The 17,039-nt window shown below is 38.3% G+C and overlaps 1 protein-coding gene across 1 annotated transcript; it reads right to left on the reverse strand.

Moving 5' to 3' along the window:
- On the reverse strand, window positions 1-14,231 carry SCN3B (sodium voltage-gated channel beta subunit 3). The gene is made up of 6 exons (XM_072426169.1): window positions 13,773-14,231; window positions 8,679-8,848; window positions 7,849-8,077; window positions 5,684-5,822; window positions 3,277-3,372; window positions 1-498 (listed from the first exon to the last, which is right to left on the reverse strand). The coding sequence occupies exons 1-5, from the start codon at window positions 13,825-13,827 to the stop codon at window positions 3,309-3,311; spliced, it is 657 nt and encodes a 218-aa protein (XP_072282270.1). The 5' UTR covers window positions 13,828-14,231; the 3' UTR covers window positions 1-498; window positions 3,277-3,308.
- Window positions 14,232-17,039: the final 2,808 nt, after the last annotated feature.

A 17,039-nucleotide genomic window follows, 5' to 3' on the forward strand; every position in this document is an offset into this window, starting at 1 on the left:
TAATGAGATGAAATCAAACGCTTTATATTTGTGTAAATATCACAAAAGTGCTGGGTACAGAATGCCCATCATACTGACAATAAGAACATCTTTACAGAACCGATTTCACAACTCAGTGAATCAGGATAATAGTATCAGGTGATATCTGTTCATTACACAAGGCCTTGGCTGCCTGGCATAATAAATGCATTATTATATCTTTAATAGGGAGGATTTTCAGGGCCACTGATAACAAGTCACTTTCTGATGAGCCTTTTGGCACCTTGGCTGTGAGAGGGACAGAGTCCAGTTTCTCCGGTCTGGTTACACTAACCCTAGTTAGTTCCTTAGGAAGCGATACATCATAAGATATATATGTGGCAGTGTTTAACAAAGCAAGTAAGGCATTATAGAAAGGAGCTGTATAGTTTTTTCAATACTAAAGACAGGGATCTGCATGGCTAACTCCAGTTCCTCTGGTCATAGGTTGATCTGTGTCCTCTTAGCTTTGTAGGTCTCCTAGAAAAAGAAGAGAAGACCGCATATGGATCAATATAATGGCATGAACCATACAAAAACCAGGAAAATACTAAGCTGAGAACAGAGGTGAGACAAATCATATGAAAGAAAAATAGTCAAATCTTTACATCTGTGATTGTCACTAGTTAAAGTGTTTTAGCTGTACACTCTGACGAGGACAGAGGTGTTTGGTTTTCTAATAGTATAAACTTCTACCTCTCCTACAATGTAAACCTACATTCCTCATTTTACATTGTATTATGGGGAATACATTGTTTGGCTTTGTAAGAACAGTAATTTTGGGTACTAGTATATTGTAGTAGAGGAGTTAGGTCTCAATGAAATTTAAAAATCCAATGCATATCATTAATTACCAGGATGAAGCATTGATCTTGTATATGGTTAACATTTGCACATTTAGGTGAGCCACAAGTGGACATAAAGACTTGTTACATTTCTTGCTACCAAATAAACCTCTTGCATTGCCATATCTGAACCTTAAGATGTATACAGAGAGCACAGACTATCTGTTCAGGGCTTTGTTTGTCACCAGGCTATCCTCCTACCTGTCCTATCTTTTCCCACATTTTCAGCCACATTTTTTTTTGTAAAGCAGGAGATGTGTTCCAGAAGCATTGTAGTTTTTTTTTCTGACTCCCATATACAAGGTTATTATCAATGTCCAAACATTACCTTTATAGTAGACATCAATCAGATTCTGATCTGTGTTGGAAATTTGAATTTGGTGATGAAGCAAGCTGAGATAAGAAGTAAAAGGCATGAACCAGCATCAATTATAACAATGTAAGATCTTATCCTTTGCCCATCACTTAAAACCTGTGTGTTGAGTCTCTGCTGGAAAAATTTACCTATACTTGGAGAATATAAAAAACTGAAGTTGTTGGCATGGTTCTAACAAATACTGTTTGCCTGATGGGCATTTTGATCCTTGTAAGAAGTGAACAGAAGGAGAAGAGATTGGGTGTTTGAGATTGGCAGTAAGTTACTTCTATTGGTATTTTAAATTTACAATTACCGATATGGATAGTATTTTTCTGCAGTAATGATGATATATACCATGTTCTCAATCAAGAAAGAGAATCTGAGAGATAGATGTCGGGATGGGTACTGGGGAAAACAACCCTGGCTTGTCATTCCAATTCCTGAGGATTCCTTTCACAGGTACCCTTCCAGACATCTATCACTCAGATTCTCTCTCTTGATTGGGAAATTGGTATACATTACCATTACTGCAAAAAAGTAATATCCATCAAAATCTTCCTTCTGGTCAATAACCTCAATAAGCTTCAAACAACATTCTAACAAACCTAAACGTCCTCAACAATAGTCCTGAAGAAGCCAATAGGCAAAACGCATTGGGCTCAGAGGCATTTAGCAGTGTTGTGTATGAATGTTGTTTGTTTAGGTAGAGTATCAGTGTATAGACAATGGTCAAAAGTACCCCTGATAACTCGAACAGGTTCTGACCTAATACCTTTATGATGCTTATTAAGCCTTGATGTATATTGGTAATTGTAAATTTTAAATACCAATACAAGTAACTTACTGTCAACATCAAACACCAAATCACTTCTCCTTTTTTTTCGCTCCTTACATTACAACTCACTCCCTTCCATGTGAGTTAGGGTGTGGGAAACCAACCAGTGTCACTACAAGAGAGACGTCTGTATTCATAACTTCTTCCCTACGTTCTGATCCTTGGCCTTTAACACCTTCTGAATCAATGACCTATATTAATTATTCAGCTCGGGTGTTCAGCTTATTGTGGTTACCTTCACTACTGGAAGCAAAAGATCAGCTACATCTAGGAAATTAGTACTCTTTGGAAGAATTTCAGCCATTAAATCTTCCATAATCTCCCACATGTTATAAACTTGAATCTTAAGAAGTCATATTAATATGAAAGCATCAACCAATTATGAAAAGAAGGCTCAAAGTATTTTGTGCAGTTCACCTCTTAGATCAGTGATCGCTAACCAGTGGTCCACGAGAGAAGTTTGGTGGTCCTAAGAAAAATTTGGACATTTTTTGCAATTTTTCTGTTTTAATAATACTAAAACAAAAATAATATTCTAATAAATTCTTAAATACTGTATAACTATTTTCAACTTTATATTGCACTAAATTCACAAACTGTACTAGACATAGAAAAACAAGGGAGGCGCTGTGTGACGTCAGTGTAGTATTAAGTTGTATGAGGTAACCATTGCCGAGCCGTACACTTCAATATTGTTTCCACCAATACAACAGTCACCCCGCTCCCCCAATACCAATTCTCATCTGATTGTTTTATTTTATTTGTTTATTTCTCAGATGCTTACTTTTAGGTAAGTATGACCTTAACTGTGTATTTTCTTTACCTGTTATATTTAATGGCATCAAAAAGTTTGACTTTGATAATTATCATTTCTTATTTTGTTTTAGATTAGAATGAAATAAACCCATAATGAGAGAGAGAAAACGCAAACAAATATTTTGCATTTCTTTAGTAATACCGAAGATAATACAACTAATGATAATAGTAACAATAGTAATACTTCACTGTAAGCTGATCAATGAATCAGAACCGCTACAGTCCTCGTCAGGCAGCATTAGGAGGATCATTATTTTACAAATGTGTTTATCTTTTTAAAAAAAATCATATTAATGGTCTGCCGGATTTAAAATTATGAATTTAGTGGTCTGAAAGGTTGGCGACCGCTGTCTTAGATTGTTCAGGAAGTCAGATCACCATCAGCTGCCCTCAATCAATCTTACCTCTATGTGCTTTGATATATTTCTTGGCCTCGTTATTCCTCCACTGGAACAGAACAGTTCTCCTTGTTTTCAGAAGGTATAGCTAGATAATCAGTGCTGTAAATGAGGTAAACAGAAAAAGTTAGGATCTGCAACACCTGTAATTCTATCAACCCCTACATTCTATTATTACCCTCTTGTCTGCTCATTCAGTTGCAGCATAACTTATGCTTTTAGCAATGCATTCTCTAACTCTGACTTAAATAAAGACTCAAGAAAATCCCTACTTCAGCCATTGCTAATCTGAAAAATAAAATGTACCCTTTACAATACTACAGTTTGTTCATGTTTTCTTTTCTAATAAGTGGAAAAAAGTGAACAGATCTCTAAACTGTGCTCTGTACGTCTATATATAAAGTCCTGTACAAATATAGATTTGTATAATTCCCCACAATAACAATTACACTATTGCATCACTGTTCAGGTTTTTACCCGTATACAATAACTGCAATATTAAAGACTATGGCTGAAAATTAAATGTTTTTATGACTAATAAGATTTGGTATAACTTGGTAAACTAACCCTAATATCTGCCTTTTAGATTAATTTTCAAACACAAATCTTCAGGACAATGTGGATATGAAGGTAAGTGAGATGGGGGTATTATTTTTGCAATGCTCCTGGTACTGGGTGTCTAGTAAGAGACAGCTCCTAGATATCCTATACCATGGCAGATGGAGAGGTAAAAACAAGTGTGTTCATATTTAGACCTCATTAAGCTATGTAGCTTGGGACATCAGGGAGGTGCAAGCTATCCCTCTCACATTCATGTGTAGTAGTAGATACATGACAGCTTGCATTCATTTCTGTAATGAGCATAGTATACTTTTATTAACATAGAGGAACTCTGGACTGAAAAAAAAACAGTAGGCTGAAATATACATGGAATGTCTTGCTTTCTCATTTGCAGTGCAAGAAATAAATACTTGTCTAATGTAAGGTATGTATATATGCTCGGTCTCCGTCATACCTACTTGCCTGAAGTCCTTAGTAAGAAAAAAAAGGCACAGGGAGGTATAATAAATTACAACTCACCTCCCAGCATTGACATCTAACATATCACTGAGCCCTTTATCTATAGAACATTTATATGTTCTCTGGGGTGTGACTGAGATATGTCCTTTTTGGGGGGAATAGTCACAGAATACTGTGTAGCGATAGAAGTATATCAAAAGTAAGTAATGCAAATGAAACATTTCATACCATATGTCATTGGAAATGTAAATCAAACTATCATATAGCAAAGAATATTAATAACTTTTCCAGTTTGACATGTAACGAATATTCAGGCAAGTGTGAAAATATTGGACTAGGACAATTTATTTCTCTTGCTGCTGAAAGATTTAACCAATTGTCAATAATCTTATTAGCAGAATAATATTCTCTGTGTACTGTAGGTGAGGTGACTCCTAACAAGTGGTTAAATATCTCAGCAGAAATATATTAGGAATGTGCATGTAGCTCCAGCCTTATTTTGACATTTCCTTGTTCCTTTTGTTCCCTGTACAACTAATTTTGTTTCAGCACAGCACTATAGGGTTTCGGTTCTGCCAATGTCTTTGAGTAATGGTTTTGGTCTCAAGTGTTTTGGGGGGGAAATCTGAGCTTTGGAAATAGCTACCTGTTGTGAGGGTACAGCAATGGTTTAAGTGATATATTTTTGTAAGATGGGATTAAAAGGTAAGGCGATAGTTACAAAATTTAGTGTTAGATATGAGGATATTGCCTTATTTTATTGAGTGTCATTGGGCTGCACACAATAAACTACCTTTCAATGCCAAAAGCCCAGTACTCAGAAATACCATATCGGATTACCAGAGCCACCAATTACCATAATGTCCCTAGGCTCTCATACAGAAGTCCGAAGCCTAGTTCTTGGACAATGACAGCTGCACTGTTCTCCCCAGCCCCTTTTAGCCGGGCGCACCACCCGGCATTTTTCAGTAACCACCCAGCTATTGGAAAGCTCTGTCCCAATACAGGGCTACCACCCTACTATGGCTTCTTCCCACCCAGCTTGCAAAAAAATTCTGGGGAGATCACTGAGCTGTGATCTGCTGGTTAACAAAAATGAACACGGAGTATGTATATCTAATGTTTTTTCTCATATAACCATAAATATTCTAGATCAGGACATTTCCATAAGTTTAACAGTTTGGTGCCCAGTGGTTGCTATCTTAGGAAAAGTCCAAGGCTACGGGAATCAGAAATGAATGGTTAAGTTGTAGGAGCAACGTACTTTGTCACACTCTGGGCAACATAGATCTGACTATGATGAAGCACCAACTTTTGGTTGTCTCCATTGCCATATATAAAACAAGCATTATTTTATTGAAGGTCCTGACCCCAGAAAACAGATCAAACTTACACACTTTCCTGAGTCACTTCTTCAGCCTTGGAGATTTTTCTGTAACAGTACACAACTTCTATCAAAAGCCACAATGTGAGAAAGGCCAGAATAATATACATCATGATCTCCGAGAGGACAGACGTAAAATCTTCACTGGCTGTAAGAATGAAAATAAAATCTGTTTAGATAAAAAAATATTTGGGGATTATTTTTTCTAAATGAACAAAATAGAATGTCACTAAGCTTTACCTCCTATCCCCACAAATGTTATAAGTAAATAACAGAGATGTCATCTCTGGTACCTGGATTTCTAAATTATTTGTATATTATAATAAAAATCTATCCTAGGAATGTGATCATCTCTGTTTGTGTTGACAATACTAGTGATAAAAGCGTATTTTAAGTTAAACAAATAAAGTGCTCTGTGAAATGTTCACTGCTTACCAGGTAATAGAAATCCATATATTTCCATATTCCTAATGGGCCACTAACACAAACATTTACTTACCTATTTAGTTGCAAGCACTGTGAAGATATTTGCCCTCAAGTTACCTTCTTAAGTAAGTGTATGTCTTTTTAGCATCTCCGCTCATTCTTCTTCCCTTTAGAACATCTGATCTGTTTTTACACCAGTGATTAGAAGTCTGGATGGGTTTGCTGGTTAGGATATGGTGTGCCCTTTGACTAAGACTAGAAATGGCTGAAATAGGGGATACCTTTCCTATATCTACATGTATGCTAATATATACATTATATGCCTTCTATTCTTGTTTCAAATTTAAGCTCTAGAAGTCTTTGTACTCCAGTTTAATTATCCAAACTCCAAGTTGCCAATTAACTCTTGAAGATAATAAAGCACTCTAAAATGTTGTGTGCAAGAAGGCGAATACAATTGGTTTCTGTGTTGGTCTCTTGTCAGCGTGATATTTTTCTGAATGACTTTGTTTCCATGGTTAGAATAGTGAAGATAAGCTTTCTGCAATGTCATAATTGAATTCCCTGCCACCTACTCTTCCTACAAACCTGACTATTCAGACGCGCAGCTGCTGCCAACAGTGGCTTAGCCTGCAGGAAACCACCATTATGACAGAAATAGAGTATTGTGTTAAAAAGACTGCTGCCATCTTTACAAATGAGGACAGAAATGCCAGCCAGCACAAATGACACCTATCCAATGTATATAAATTTCATAGGCTTGTTCAGATGGCAGCAAAGACTTTATGAATGCGTCTATTAATGAGTGGTGCCCTTGGCACGCTGGGTAAAGAATTGAGCAACTCTGACAAGGACCAAATTGTGATGGCAACATTAATAGGGTTCAATCATCTCCTAAATGGCAAGATTTGTGGGCGCTCACGATAGGTAGTGTTAGGTCTATGAAAAGCAGCCTAATGAGGGACAACCAGTAAACCAGAGACCAGGTCAGGGGCACCAATGGCTCACTGATGTGCATGGGCGGAGGCATGGAAGGCTAACCTGCATGGTCTGAGCCTACAATAGATGTGCTAGAGTACAAACTGCTAAAAAAACAATATGGAGACAAGGGGAAGTTGTGCAAACAAACAGCAGCTATGTTAGGAGAAACCGTGGCCATTCTGACCACTAACACGGCCTTAAATAGGCACATGAATGTTAGAATTGGACCATCGAACAGGGGGTCCACATCCAGTCCTTGGGGGCTGGCATTCACACATATCTGTAGGATTTATGAATCAGACAGCAGCACTTTTAAAAAGGGATATAATTTACAGAGGAAATAGTGTAACTTTATTATTTCTATGAAAATCCTGGCTTGTATAAAATTCCAACAACATACAGTTAGGTTAATTGGCTTTCCCCCAAAATGAACCTGTTAACGACATATGACTGAGGTAGGGACATTAGATTGTGAGCCCCTTCGAGGGACAGCTAGTGACATGATTATGGACTTTGTACAGCGCTGTGTAATATGTTGGCGCTATATAAATACTGTGTAATAATATTCAACCCTCAAGGACCAGAGTTGGGCACCCCTTGTGTAAATTGTAAAGCAGTTCAGTCCTATGGTCTTATTAATATTTCCTCTTGTGTGCACATAAATAGAACAAAAAAACAAGCCTTGCTTTTCCTATATAAATATATTGCTATATTATATACATTCCTCATCTACATAAAAAGTTGCAATGATATAATGCATCTCTTACCTACTTTGGAGACAATGAGGGTGATTTCTAAGTTGCTTTGAGTGGAGTGCTGATGAGCCTCAAAATGCAGCGTGCGGTTAACCTGGCAGAAAAACCTCCCCGAATCGGTAATTGTAACATTTTGTAATATGAGGGAGACGTCCTGCAGATCCTTGCTTCCAATCCATTGGAGGCGGCCTGTAAATTGGCTTTGGGGTTTATTGTGTCTTCCATCAATGTATTCATAGATCTGGAGAGTGGCAAGGCTGAGTATTACTAGAGGGAATATATTTGTATGACACAACTGGCACACAACTTTATAAATCATTTATTATACATATTACTATACAAATTTTAAACTAAAATATGACGTTTGGTATACAAAAATAAAATAAAACATTTGCATGGAGGTTTATATATGGAAAGATAAAGAGAAGAAAGTGTATTTTGCCCTAACAAGCCAACTATGTTAGTTTCTATTCTGCATTCAAATTTGTGTGGATGGGCAAATGCAGCTTGCTTTAAAGTGCATTTTGCTTGCATCTGAAATCAGTTTTAGAAGATTAATTCAGTAACAGGTGAATGTGACCTGTAGTTAACCTCCTCACCTACATTTGACCTCTTTCTTAGCTGCATCAGCCTAGCTCAAGCTGGTTTTTGCATTCCCATTGACTTGTATAATTAGAGCAGCAGCAATGTAAATTGTTTATATACAGTTTAGCCTTACACCTCATAAACACATATACAATACAACAAAGCCTTTTACCCAAGAAACAAGGAGATATTACTATATAGATCTCAAATACACTGGTTAAACTGACAACAATGTACATAGAATGCAAATTACATACAAGTGATCTGTTTCCGTTTCCATCTGAGGGTTCATAGTACCATTCGACATTGGTAATGGCGAAGACCTCCTCTCTTTGCATGCAGGAGATGCACAACAGGGTCATATTTTGTCCTTGCACGGCCTCTGTCCCAGATGGAACCTCAACACATACAGGTGAGCAGAACCTAACTGCAGAGTGTCGCCAGCATAGGAAAAGGTAGGGGCAGGACAGAGAAGGTAAGCAGGGTGTACAACACCAGGGACATCAGGAAAAGACAAACACAACACCAAAGAATACACAAAGGGTCATGTCACAAAACAACAGAATGTGTAAGAATAGGACAGCACAAGTGGGAGAAAAAAAGTATAGGAATAGCAATGGGGTTGGTAACAGGGCCACAAAACAAACGAAGATACAGTAAAAGGGAGAAAGAAGAGGGAATAAACATGTTAGGTCAGATCTTATCTGTTAAGCACTTATTATAAAAAAGCAACAATTAATGTTTCCATATGCTGGTCTTTGAATGTATGTTATACACAACACTTTCTCAGCCAAGTATCAGTATTCTTTATCTGTGACATCTGCAATGAACACCATGAATATACCAACTGGAATGCCGATTTAGCTTCTAGTGAAGATAACTATTCAAGTGTGTATATACATGTATGTATGTACAAAGTGCCGGATGGTATGCCCTCCTAGAAGGGGCTGGGGAGAACGCTGACATATATACAGGTAGTCCCGACGACTTCTAGATATGAACAGGGCTTCCCTGCTCGTTTGTGTGCAGGATGGAGGCTTGATGGGGGGGGCAGTTCGCATGCCTTGCTGTTCTGCCATCTCAATAAAAATGATGTAGCTGTTCTGACTTACATACAAATTCAACTTAAGAACAAACCTACAGACCCTATCTTGTATGTAACCCGGGGACTAGCACACACATGCACGCCATGCTAACATCTGCTAAGTATATGAATTCTAAAATCAATCGTCAAATCCAAAAATCTAAAACCCCACTATAGGTCTGACATACAGACATGGCACACATGCTAAACAAAGGGTCTGAAATAATAGAAAAATAGATCATTTTTACTTTATGTTTTTCTTTTTTATAGGACGTAGTCACTGGGTAACGCATATCTCTTTACAAACTTTTTCATTACAACAGGCTATAGGTTAGACCAGAAAAATTGGATACACATCATTACTTGTAAGTATATAAAAATAATAATTTTCCCTTTTATATGTTATATATTAGGGACAGAAGCTGATTTTCCAGTCCTTTCTTTTGTCATAGAGAAGAAGTATTGTGAATGACAAGTACTGGAATTCTCATGTTTGATTTTGGCCCATTTGTGACACTTTATAGCCTCCTGCAATACACAGATCAGCATTTTGCTTTTGTTTGAAGTGTTTGGTACAACATAGTCAGATCAGAAAAGTGCAGCAGTTCACTTAGACAATAACTATATTTTCATGTTGGGCTACAAGTACCATATATCATCAGAAGGTTGTGCTGCATATTTGCAGATTTTGGTGTCGCTTCCACAGAGGGACCCCTGAGTGGGCATGAGATGTTCAGTTGCAAATATACTGTACAAATATTATTATTATTATTATACAGGATTTATATAGCGCCAACATATTACGCACGCAGCGCTGTACATTAAATAGGGGTTGCAAATGACAGACTATTACAGACAGTGATACAGAAGGAGAGGCCCCTGCCCCGAAGAGCTTACAATCTATATACATCTTGTGTCTCATAAATTAAAATGACAGAAGAGGGGGGCAATTATAAATGCATAAGGAAAGAACGATTCTTCTTTTATTCCCTTCCTGAAAAATGAAGATAAAATATGGTTGGCTGGTCTTAGCATTTGTAACCATTTGACCTCTTCTGCACCCCTTTTTATTGCAGAGGAAATTGCTTCATAGACTCGTCTGTTTATGGATCTGCTGTATTGTATGTCAGCAGTTTGTTACTTTGCATTAGTTGCTGGCACTCTATGTCAATCGCTTCTCTATTCAGGTGCTGAATGTCTGTACAGAGAATGTCTGTAATGTACATTAAGAATGCATTATCACAGGGTCAGGTTTCAGTTACTTGTACTTTCTGCATCTGTTGTCAATATATATTTGGCAACCAGTGAAAGCTCATTCCTGTCCATACAGTTACCAATATACTGAACAGTCTTTACATTTTTACTGGACTGACAATTTAATTTTATGAGAGCACTCATGGATGTGTCTATACATAGGAACCAGGAAATACTATTATATGTTGTCTGTGGACAGTTGCATTTCGCCTTGTTAGGAAATAATTTTGCTTAATGAATAGGTGAAAATGTTTACCTTTTACCTTTTTTTACTTCTAGATTTTAAAGCAGAATTTTACCTTCATACAAGTCAATGGGAGAATCGGAGCATTTGCTATCTACATAACCAGTGCTAATAAAGGTAACCAGGATAACAGCCTGCAGATGAGTGAATGTTCTGCCATGAATTTATTGTATCAGATTTTATAGAAATGTATTATGCTCCTTTATAATACTCGGTATGTTGGTGAACTGTAAGATCTCAGATATCTAAAAGGACATTGTAAACTGGCAAACTGACATATGATATGGGTACGTCTCTAAAAAATGCGCCTGCCTGATAGTGAATGCTTATCTGGGTCTTTTAACATCATGAAACTGGCCTATGTTACTGTAAACTAGACACTGAAAATCTTAAAGATGAGTGATCTGTGTTTAAGGGGAAATGTAGCTCCTTACCCCATGCATCCAGCTTGCATTTTGATTCAGTGAACTCATTCACAGTTCACTGACAGATGCATATGACCTGCAGCTGACTTTCCATTCACCTGCTTCTAAGCTGCATTGACCTGTCTCAAGTTACATGTTGACGCTATGGAGAGAGCAGCACATCTGTCACTGAAATTAATTTAGTGAAACAATTGCGTGTATTATGCACTAAGCCCCCCCTGTCCACATCTGCTTGTGTTTTTTCCCCTACTTGTATCTACAATGTTGGCTTTAGTTACCATCAATAATGAAGGCACATTAAGGGGAAGTTACAGATGAGCACCTATTGTAGTATTGCTACAGATGTGAGAAAAGCTATACCTGCACAGCTTAGTGATTAGGTACTGCTGCCAAACACCAAAGCCAGATCTTCAGCTTCCAGTAAAACAATATTGCACAGCAAGGACACACCTCCAGCCTGCTGATTGGACAGTGGAGGAGAGAGAAGCACACTGATAAGGTTATCATGCTGAACTCTTCTCCTGTTAGCATGTTCACTTTAGGCACAAGTGCCTCTCACTAAACTATGCTACCCCATCTCCACATTTGAGTACCCAGAGGATTATGGAATCTGGACAAATGTAGGTAAATATATATCTGCTTGGCTTCTTCTTAAAGGTTTTTCAAATACAACATCCCTGGTTCTCTTTTTCGATCTGTAAATCTTTCCAGCATTACATGCCTTTTGACGTCACCTCTTATATTCAGTGCAATGCACAATTCCCCTTCTTCACGACTACAACAGCTTACATTCTATTGGGTGTTGGCATGTGTAACTGGTGAAGCCAAATTTTACAAAACCCATTTTATATTCCTGTTGTAATGTTACTTCACACTTATACTTTGTTTGTAATATTTGTATGTATTAAATAGATCGTATAGTCAAACCCCTAAGGAAGCCTAAACAGGCGAAACGCGTCGGGTGAGTTCGATGTAACGGTTAGAACTTTCATGTTTAGTACCAAAAACCCTAATCCTGTGACGATTAACATGACTAGGAATATTTATTGGATGCTATGTATATTGTATAATTATGTATGAAATTGAATGAATGAATACATAATTAGGATGGACATTCAAAGTCTTGAGCCAAAAACCTCTTTCTTTTGTTTCGTTCCTTTGTTTATACTTTTCCTGGTGTAATCCTGGCACCAAAACACTAAATCTGTCAGGGTGTCAGGAATCCTGGAACTGCTGCTCTGCAGAATTCTCTGAGCCAGTAAAATGTAATACTAAATGTTTCATGGGATTGTAAGCGTTCCCATGTGGCAGACTGCGCACAGATTATCGTTTGGCCTGGAGTCGTTTGCTATAGCGGTTGTATTCTTTATGAATTCCTGTGCAGTGTTCTGGTAGATTATAATAGATGATATGTAAGTGAATATGACAATGACTAGAGTAAGACTGATGTAAGATTTGGCATTGGTGAGCCATCCAATACATTGCTATGGTGGGTACAGGATCAGAAGTCTATCACTGATCTAATAAATTAGGACAACTAAGCACAGACCATCCCATTTGTGGCTACAGTATTATTGTATTTATATAGCGCCAACATATACCACAGCACTTTACAAAATCCATAGTCATGCCACTGTCTCTCGATATCGCTTCTGGCATATTCCATAGTTGACATATTGCCATTTTGGGCCCCTGCAAAAATGCAAAGCGATCTTATGTGTTTGGGTTCACAGAGAGGTGCCAGAACATCTTTCACCCACCTGAGGAATGTTGGTGAGCAAGGGGCAATAATCTGTGTAATATGTACAATGACATCATCCCACAGATGCCAAGCCGGGAGCCATGACCTGAAAGAGTCTGCAGGCTGCACATGGGGTCCCCTGGGCCCTCTAATTATGGCTCTTCTGCTCTTTGTTACAATGTTGCTTTATCTTGTTTTTAATTCAGATGCACAGATACAAATAAATACAAATGTGTCCATGTGAAGGAAGTAAAAGCACAATATCCCTGGATCCAGGGGCTTGTCTGACATAACAAAGGAGGCTGTGCTGGTATGTCTGCCTGACTTGTTTAATTTATAGATTGTAAACTGCCCAGGAGCAGGGATCGGACCCCTGATTGTCCCCACTGCTTCAATACAATCCCCCCCAGCACATATTTACAGATTGTACCAATTATAAAGACCAGACCATTGCTGGATGAGCAGAATTGGAACCACTTGTAAAGTTGCATGGAGCTGATGTTCTGTTGCATTGCTGTGTGCATTGTTAATGAAGCTCTGCCTGCCTCCCATCTATTGTTCTAGAATCCCATGGTAAGAATGGCACAGGAATAAATGACATACCAAACAGAAGTAGAAGGGGAAGACTCCAGTATGATGTGTCCTTCCAGGTAGCCATGATGAATTCAGGTCTTTGCAAGCTTTCCAGGGGTAGTCTCTATAACCAAGGTGCTAAGGACAGCAGATGGATGGGAAGGTGGCTCAGCCTAAATGTCCAGGGCTGCCATGTTAGCAAGGTGGAGACCCTACAGGAGGTCAAGGAGATCTTTCAGCACCTTGGAGAGGGCCAGAATTTTGCTGGAAGAGATCTGAAGATTGCTGCTGTTTGCTAGATTGTCTGCAGGCTGTACAGACAGCTCAATGCAGAAGCTCTTCTGTATCTAGCAGGTCAGCAATGCTTCTCCTTCATCAGATCCGGGCGCCAGCTACAAAATCATGAATGCATTACTCCCCTTCCGTGCCCAGTGCAAATCTAATCAGCATGGATGCATTCAGCTCCTACAAATGGCTCTCCGAAGAAGAAATGAGCTCATTGACCGCTAGGTGGCAGAAGAGAGCAGCCTTTGATAATGTGAGTCATCCAGCCACTTGGCATCAGCCGGGTCACGTGACTCAGAGCTCTGCTTATTAGGAGTCAGGAACTCGGATCAGAGCTTTGGTCTTGTGGCATTTCACTAATTTATTTTATTTTTTTAATGTAAATTTTTGTTAAAGATTTTAACATATACAAGTATACAACAATGCAGAATCACAAAAAAACAAAAATGAAAAAAACATTTATTAACCCCTCTAGCGTTCATATTCCGTCCAGATTTCCATGCAAAGAGCGGTACATTTTTTTTTTTGCATGGAAATTTATTTTACATTGTAGGCTATAATTCTTAGGCATAACTCACTGAAATATGTCCAATATCTTTTGAATCCAATACAAAATTATTTGAATTTCCGGCCAATCCGCCCGCTCGCACCGACGGTAAAACCCCGGAGATCGTCTCTGCATTGCACGGCTGAAGATCGAAGAAGACGGACGTGTCCTCAGGACCTGCCGGGACCAACATGCAGCGGGGGACAACAACGGAGAAAGGTAAGTGTTTTTTTTTTTTTTTTTAGGCTAAATCTACCCCAGGTGTGACTCAGGATTACCGCTAGGGGGATAAAATAATAGGATAAAGGTAGGAATAAAATACAGAATGATGTCAGAACATAAAACGAACATCATGAAGTTTATACAAAACCACAGGAACAAAGACAAGATTACACCTGTACACAATACACCTGTGTTGTTCTAAACCTTTGTATCGATTATATCAATACACAATCAATACTTATCTAGCATCAAGTAAAACAAATTAGCATTCTTAAATAAACACCTTTGCAAGATCAAAAAAAGGGGTAAGAAAGAAAAGAAAAAGAAGAAAGACGAGAATAAGAAGTCCAAGATCTCACTAGGGAAACAACTAGTCCAGCCAACCATATTGAGGGTTCAGATGAGCAACTATTTAATTCCAGTAGCTGTTGCTTGATCCCATGGGGCCCAAATGTCTTCAAATGTCTCCAGTTTGGTATTGAGCCTAGCAGATAGATGTTCCATCAGCCGAATATCCCCTACACGTGTCCTCAATTCCGCAACAGAGGGTGGAGTGGGTGATTTCCAATGCACCGAGATGAGGCATCTGGCCACCGTAAGAATATGCGTCAAAAGAGCCTTCCTCGGTTTGGAACGTTCAGTAATGGAAACACATTTAGTTTTAAAGACACTATCTTGTAATGTGCTGCATAGGAACTGTATCTTTGTAAATTCTGGTAGTTTTGCTCTGTGATGATGAGCAAATGCAGTGAAGCTCAGCAGGTATTCAGAAATGTGCAATCTTGATTTGCGAAATGCTTGCTGATTGCTTAAGAAAACTAAAACTATTGTAAAGCATGACAAATGGATATATATTTCCTAGGGTGTGAATGAGTTAAACCCCAGCAGATATATTCCTAACTTTTTTTTTCCTGTGGACATCTTTTTAAATTTTGCATTCCCCTCACTTTTTAAATTTGGAAAGTGGTAAATAGAACAAATATAGTAACAAATCTCTGCTATGGGGACACAAAAGGAAAAAGGTAAAGGGCAACTAAACTTTATAAACCAAAAATTGCAAGCATGCATCTTTTTATTGCAGTAGGTGCAGGCGATGTCCCGTCTGGAATAAAACAAACGTATCTTCCGGTTTGCAATCTTCTCTACAATGGACACTGAGCTGTGCATTGGAGACCCTTGGGGTACAATACTGGTGTACCAAGGTGTTGGGAATGAATGAACTTCTGCAAACTTGTCTGTCAGCTAAGTCATCCTGGTCTATCAAGGACCTAGAAGAAGACCAGGGTGAGGATATCGGTGCCAGTGAAGTTTAATTTGGCTTCAATAGAAGGTCTAACCCTTCCCTGTTTTATCCCAATAAAAAAAAAAATAAAATGCCCAAAGATACATTTTATTTTCACACATTTGTAGCTGCTCTTTTTGCCTGCCTACATCTGGTCATTTGCCACCGCCTTTGCCCACATTTATGCACCCGGTCTGCCAATTTCTCTGTCATCCTCTTTCAAAACAAGTCTTTTTTTTTTTTTTTTAAATAAGTAGAGGGTCCAATTTTGTTGCTACCAAATTGCACACCCGAAGATCTTTGCTCCTTTACCATCTTTTTATGGCCATTACACAGAAAAGGTGAGTTGTAGGCGATTACCTTTTAATAAATATTCATTCTCTGCAGACATACAATAATCCATAAAATCTGTAGCATGTGCTGTGTCTTCTATGCACACTTAGTGCACTCCCGGTACATCATATCTATTAGGTAAATGTCTTCTGTCCTTGTGTTTTGCATTAATGTAAGTTAAATTGATTTTCCTAAGTCGATGTGGTCTGTATTGAAAGCTAAAAGGTGGCCGCGGCTGCTCCCAGCTTAATGCTCCATAGTGACCTTGTAATGCAATATTTCAGTGTCTCTGCATAGGGAGCATACAGAATCCCCAATCTGAATTGGCTGTGTACAGGGCACATAGGGAAACTTTCCGAACCGTACTTTCCATAAGTGTCTATGCTTCTCATAATGACAAACCCCCAAAATCTTACAATCAGTCCTTGTTGTATTGATTATTCAAACATTTATAAATTTGAGGGTGATGATTATACTCATTCAGCACTCAATACTTTTGTATTATTTCATAGGCTACAGAGTAAAAAACCTCAAACCTTCATAAATTCTTCCTATGTCATGTTGAAAATATATTTGTTCACTATAATGAAATGGTGAAACCTCAATTAGGCACCAGCTGAACTGACGT

Source organism: Pyxicephalus adspersus, chromosome 11, assembly GCF_032062135.1.
Source record: "Pyxicephalus adspersus chromosome 11, UCB_Pads_2.0, whole genome shotgun sequence".
Lineage (NCBI taxonomy): Eukaryota > Metazoa > Chordata > Amphibia > Anura > Pyxicephalidae > Pyxicephalus > Pyxicephalus adspersus.

Excerpts from the sequence above, each read along its gene's own strand:
- SCN3B (XM_072426169.1), bottom strand. The coding sequence starts at position 13,827 with ATGGCTACCTGGAAGGACACATCATACTGGAGTCTTCCCCTTCTACTT. Across the intron at positions 8,849-13,772 it reads TCCCCTTCTACTTCTGTTTG|TTAGGTTCTGCTCACCTGTA; the intron begins GTATGTCATTTA and ends GACACTCTGCAG. Across the intron at positions 3,373-5,683 it reads GAAGTGACTCAGGAAAGTGT|CACTGATTATCTAGCTATAC; the intron begins GTAAGTTTGATC and ends CCTCATTTACAG.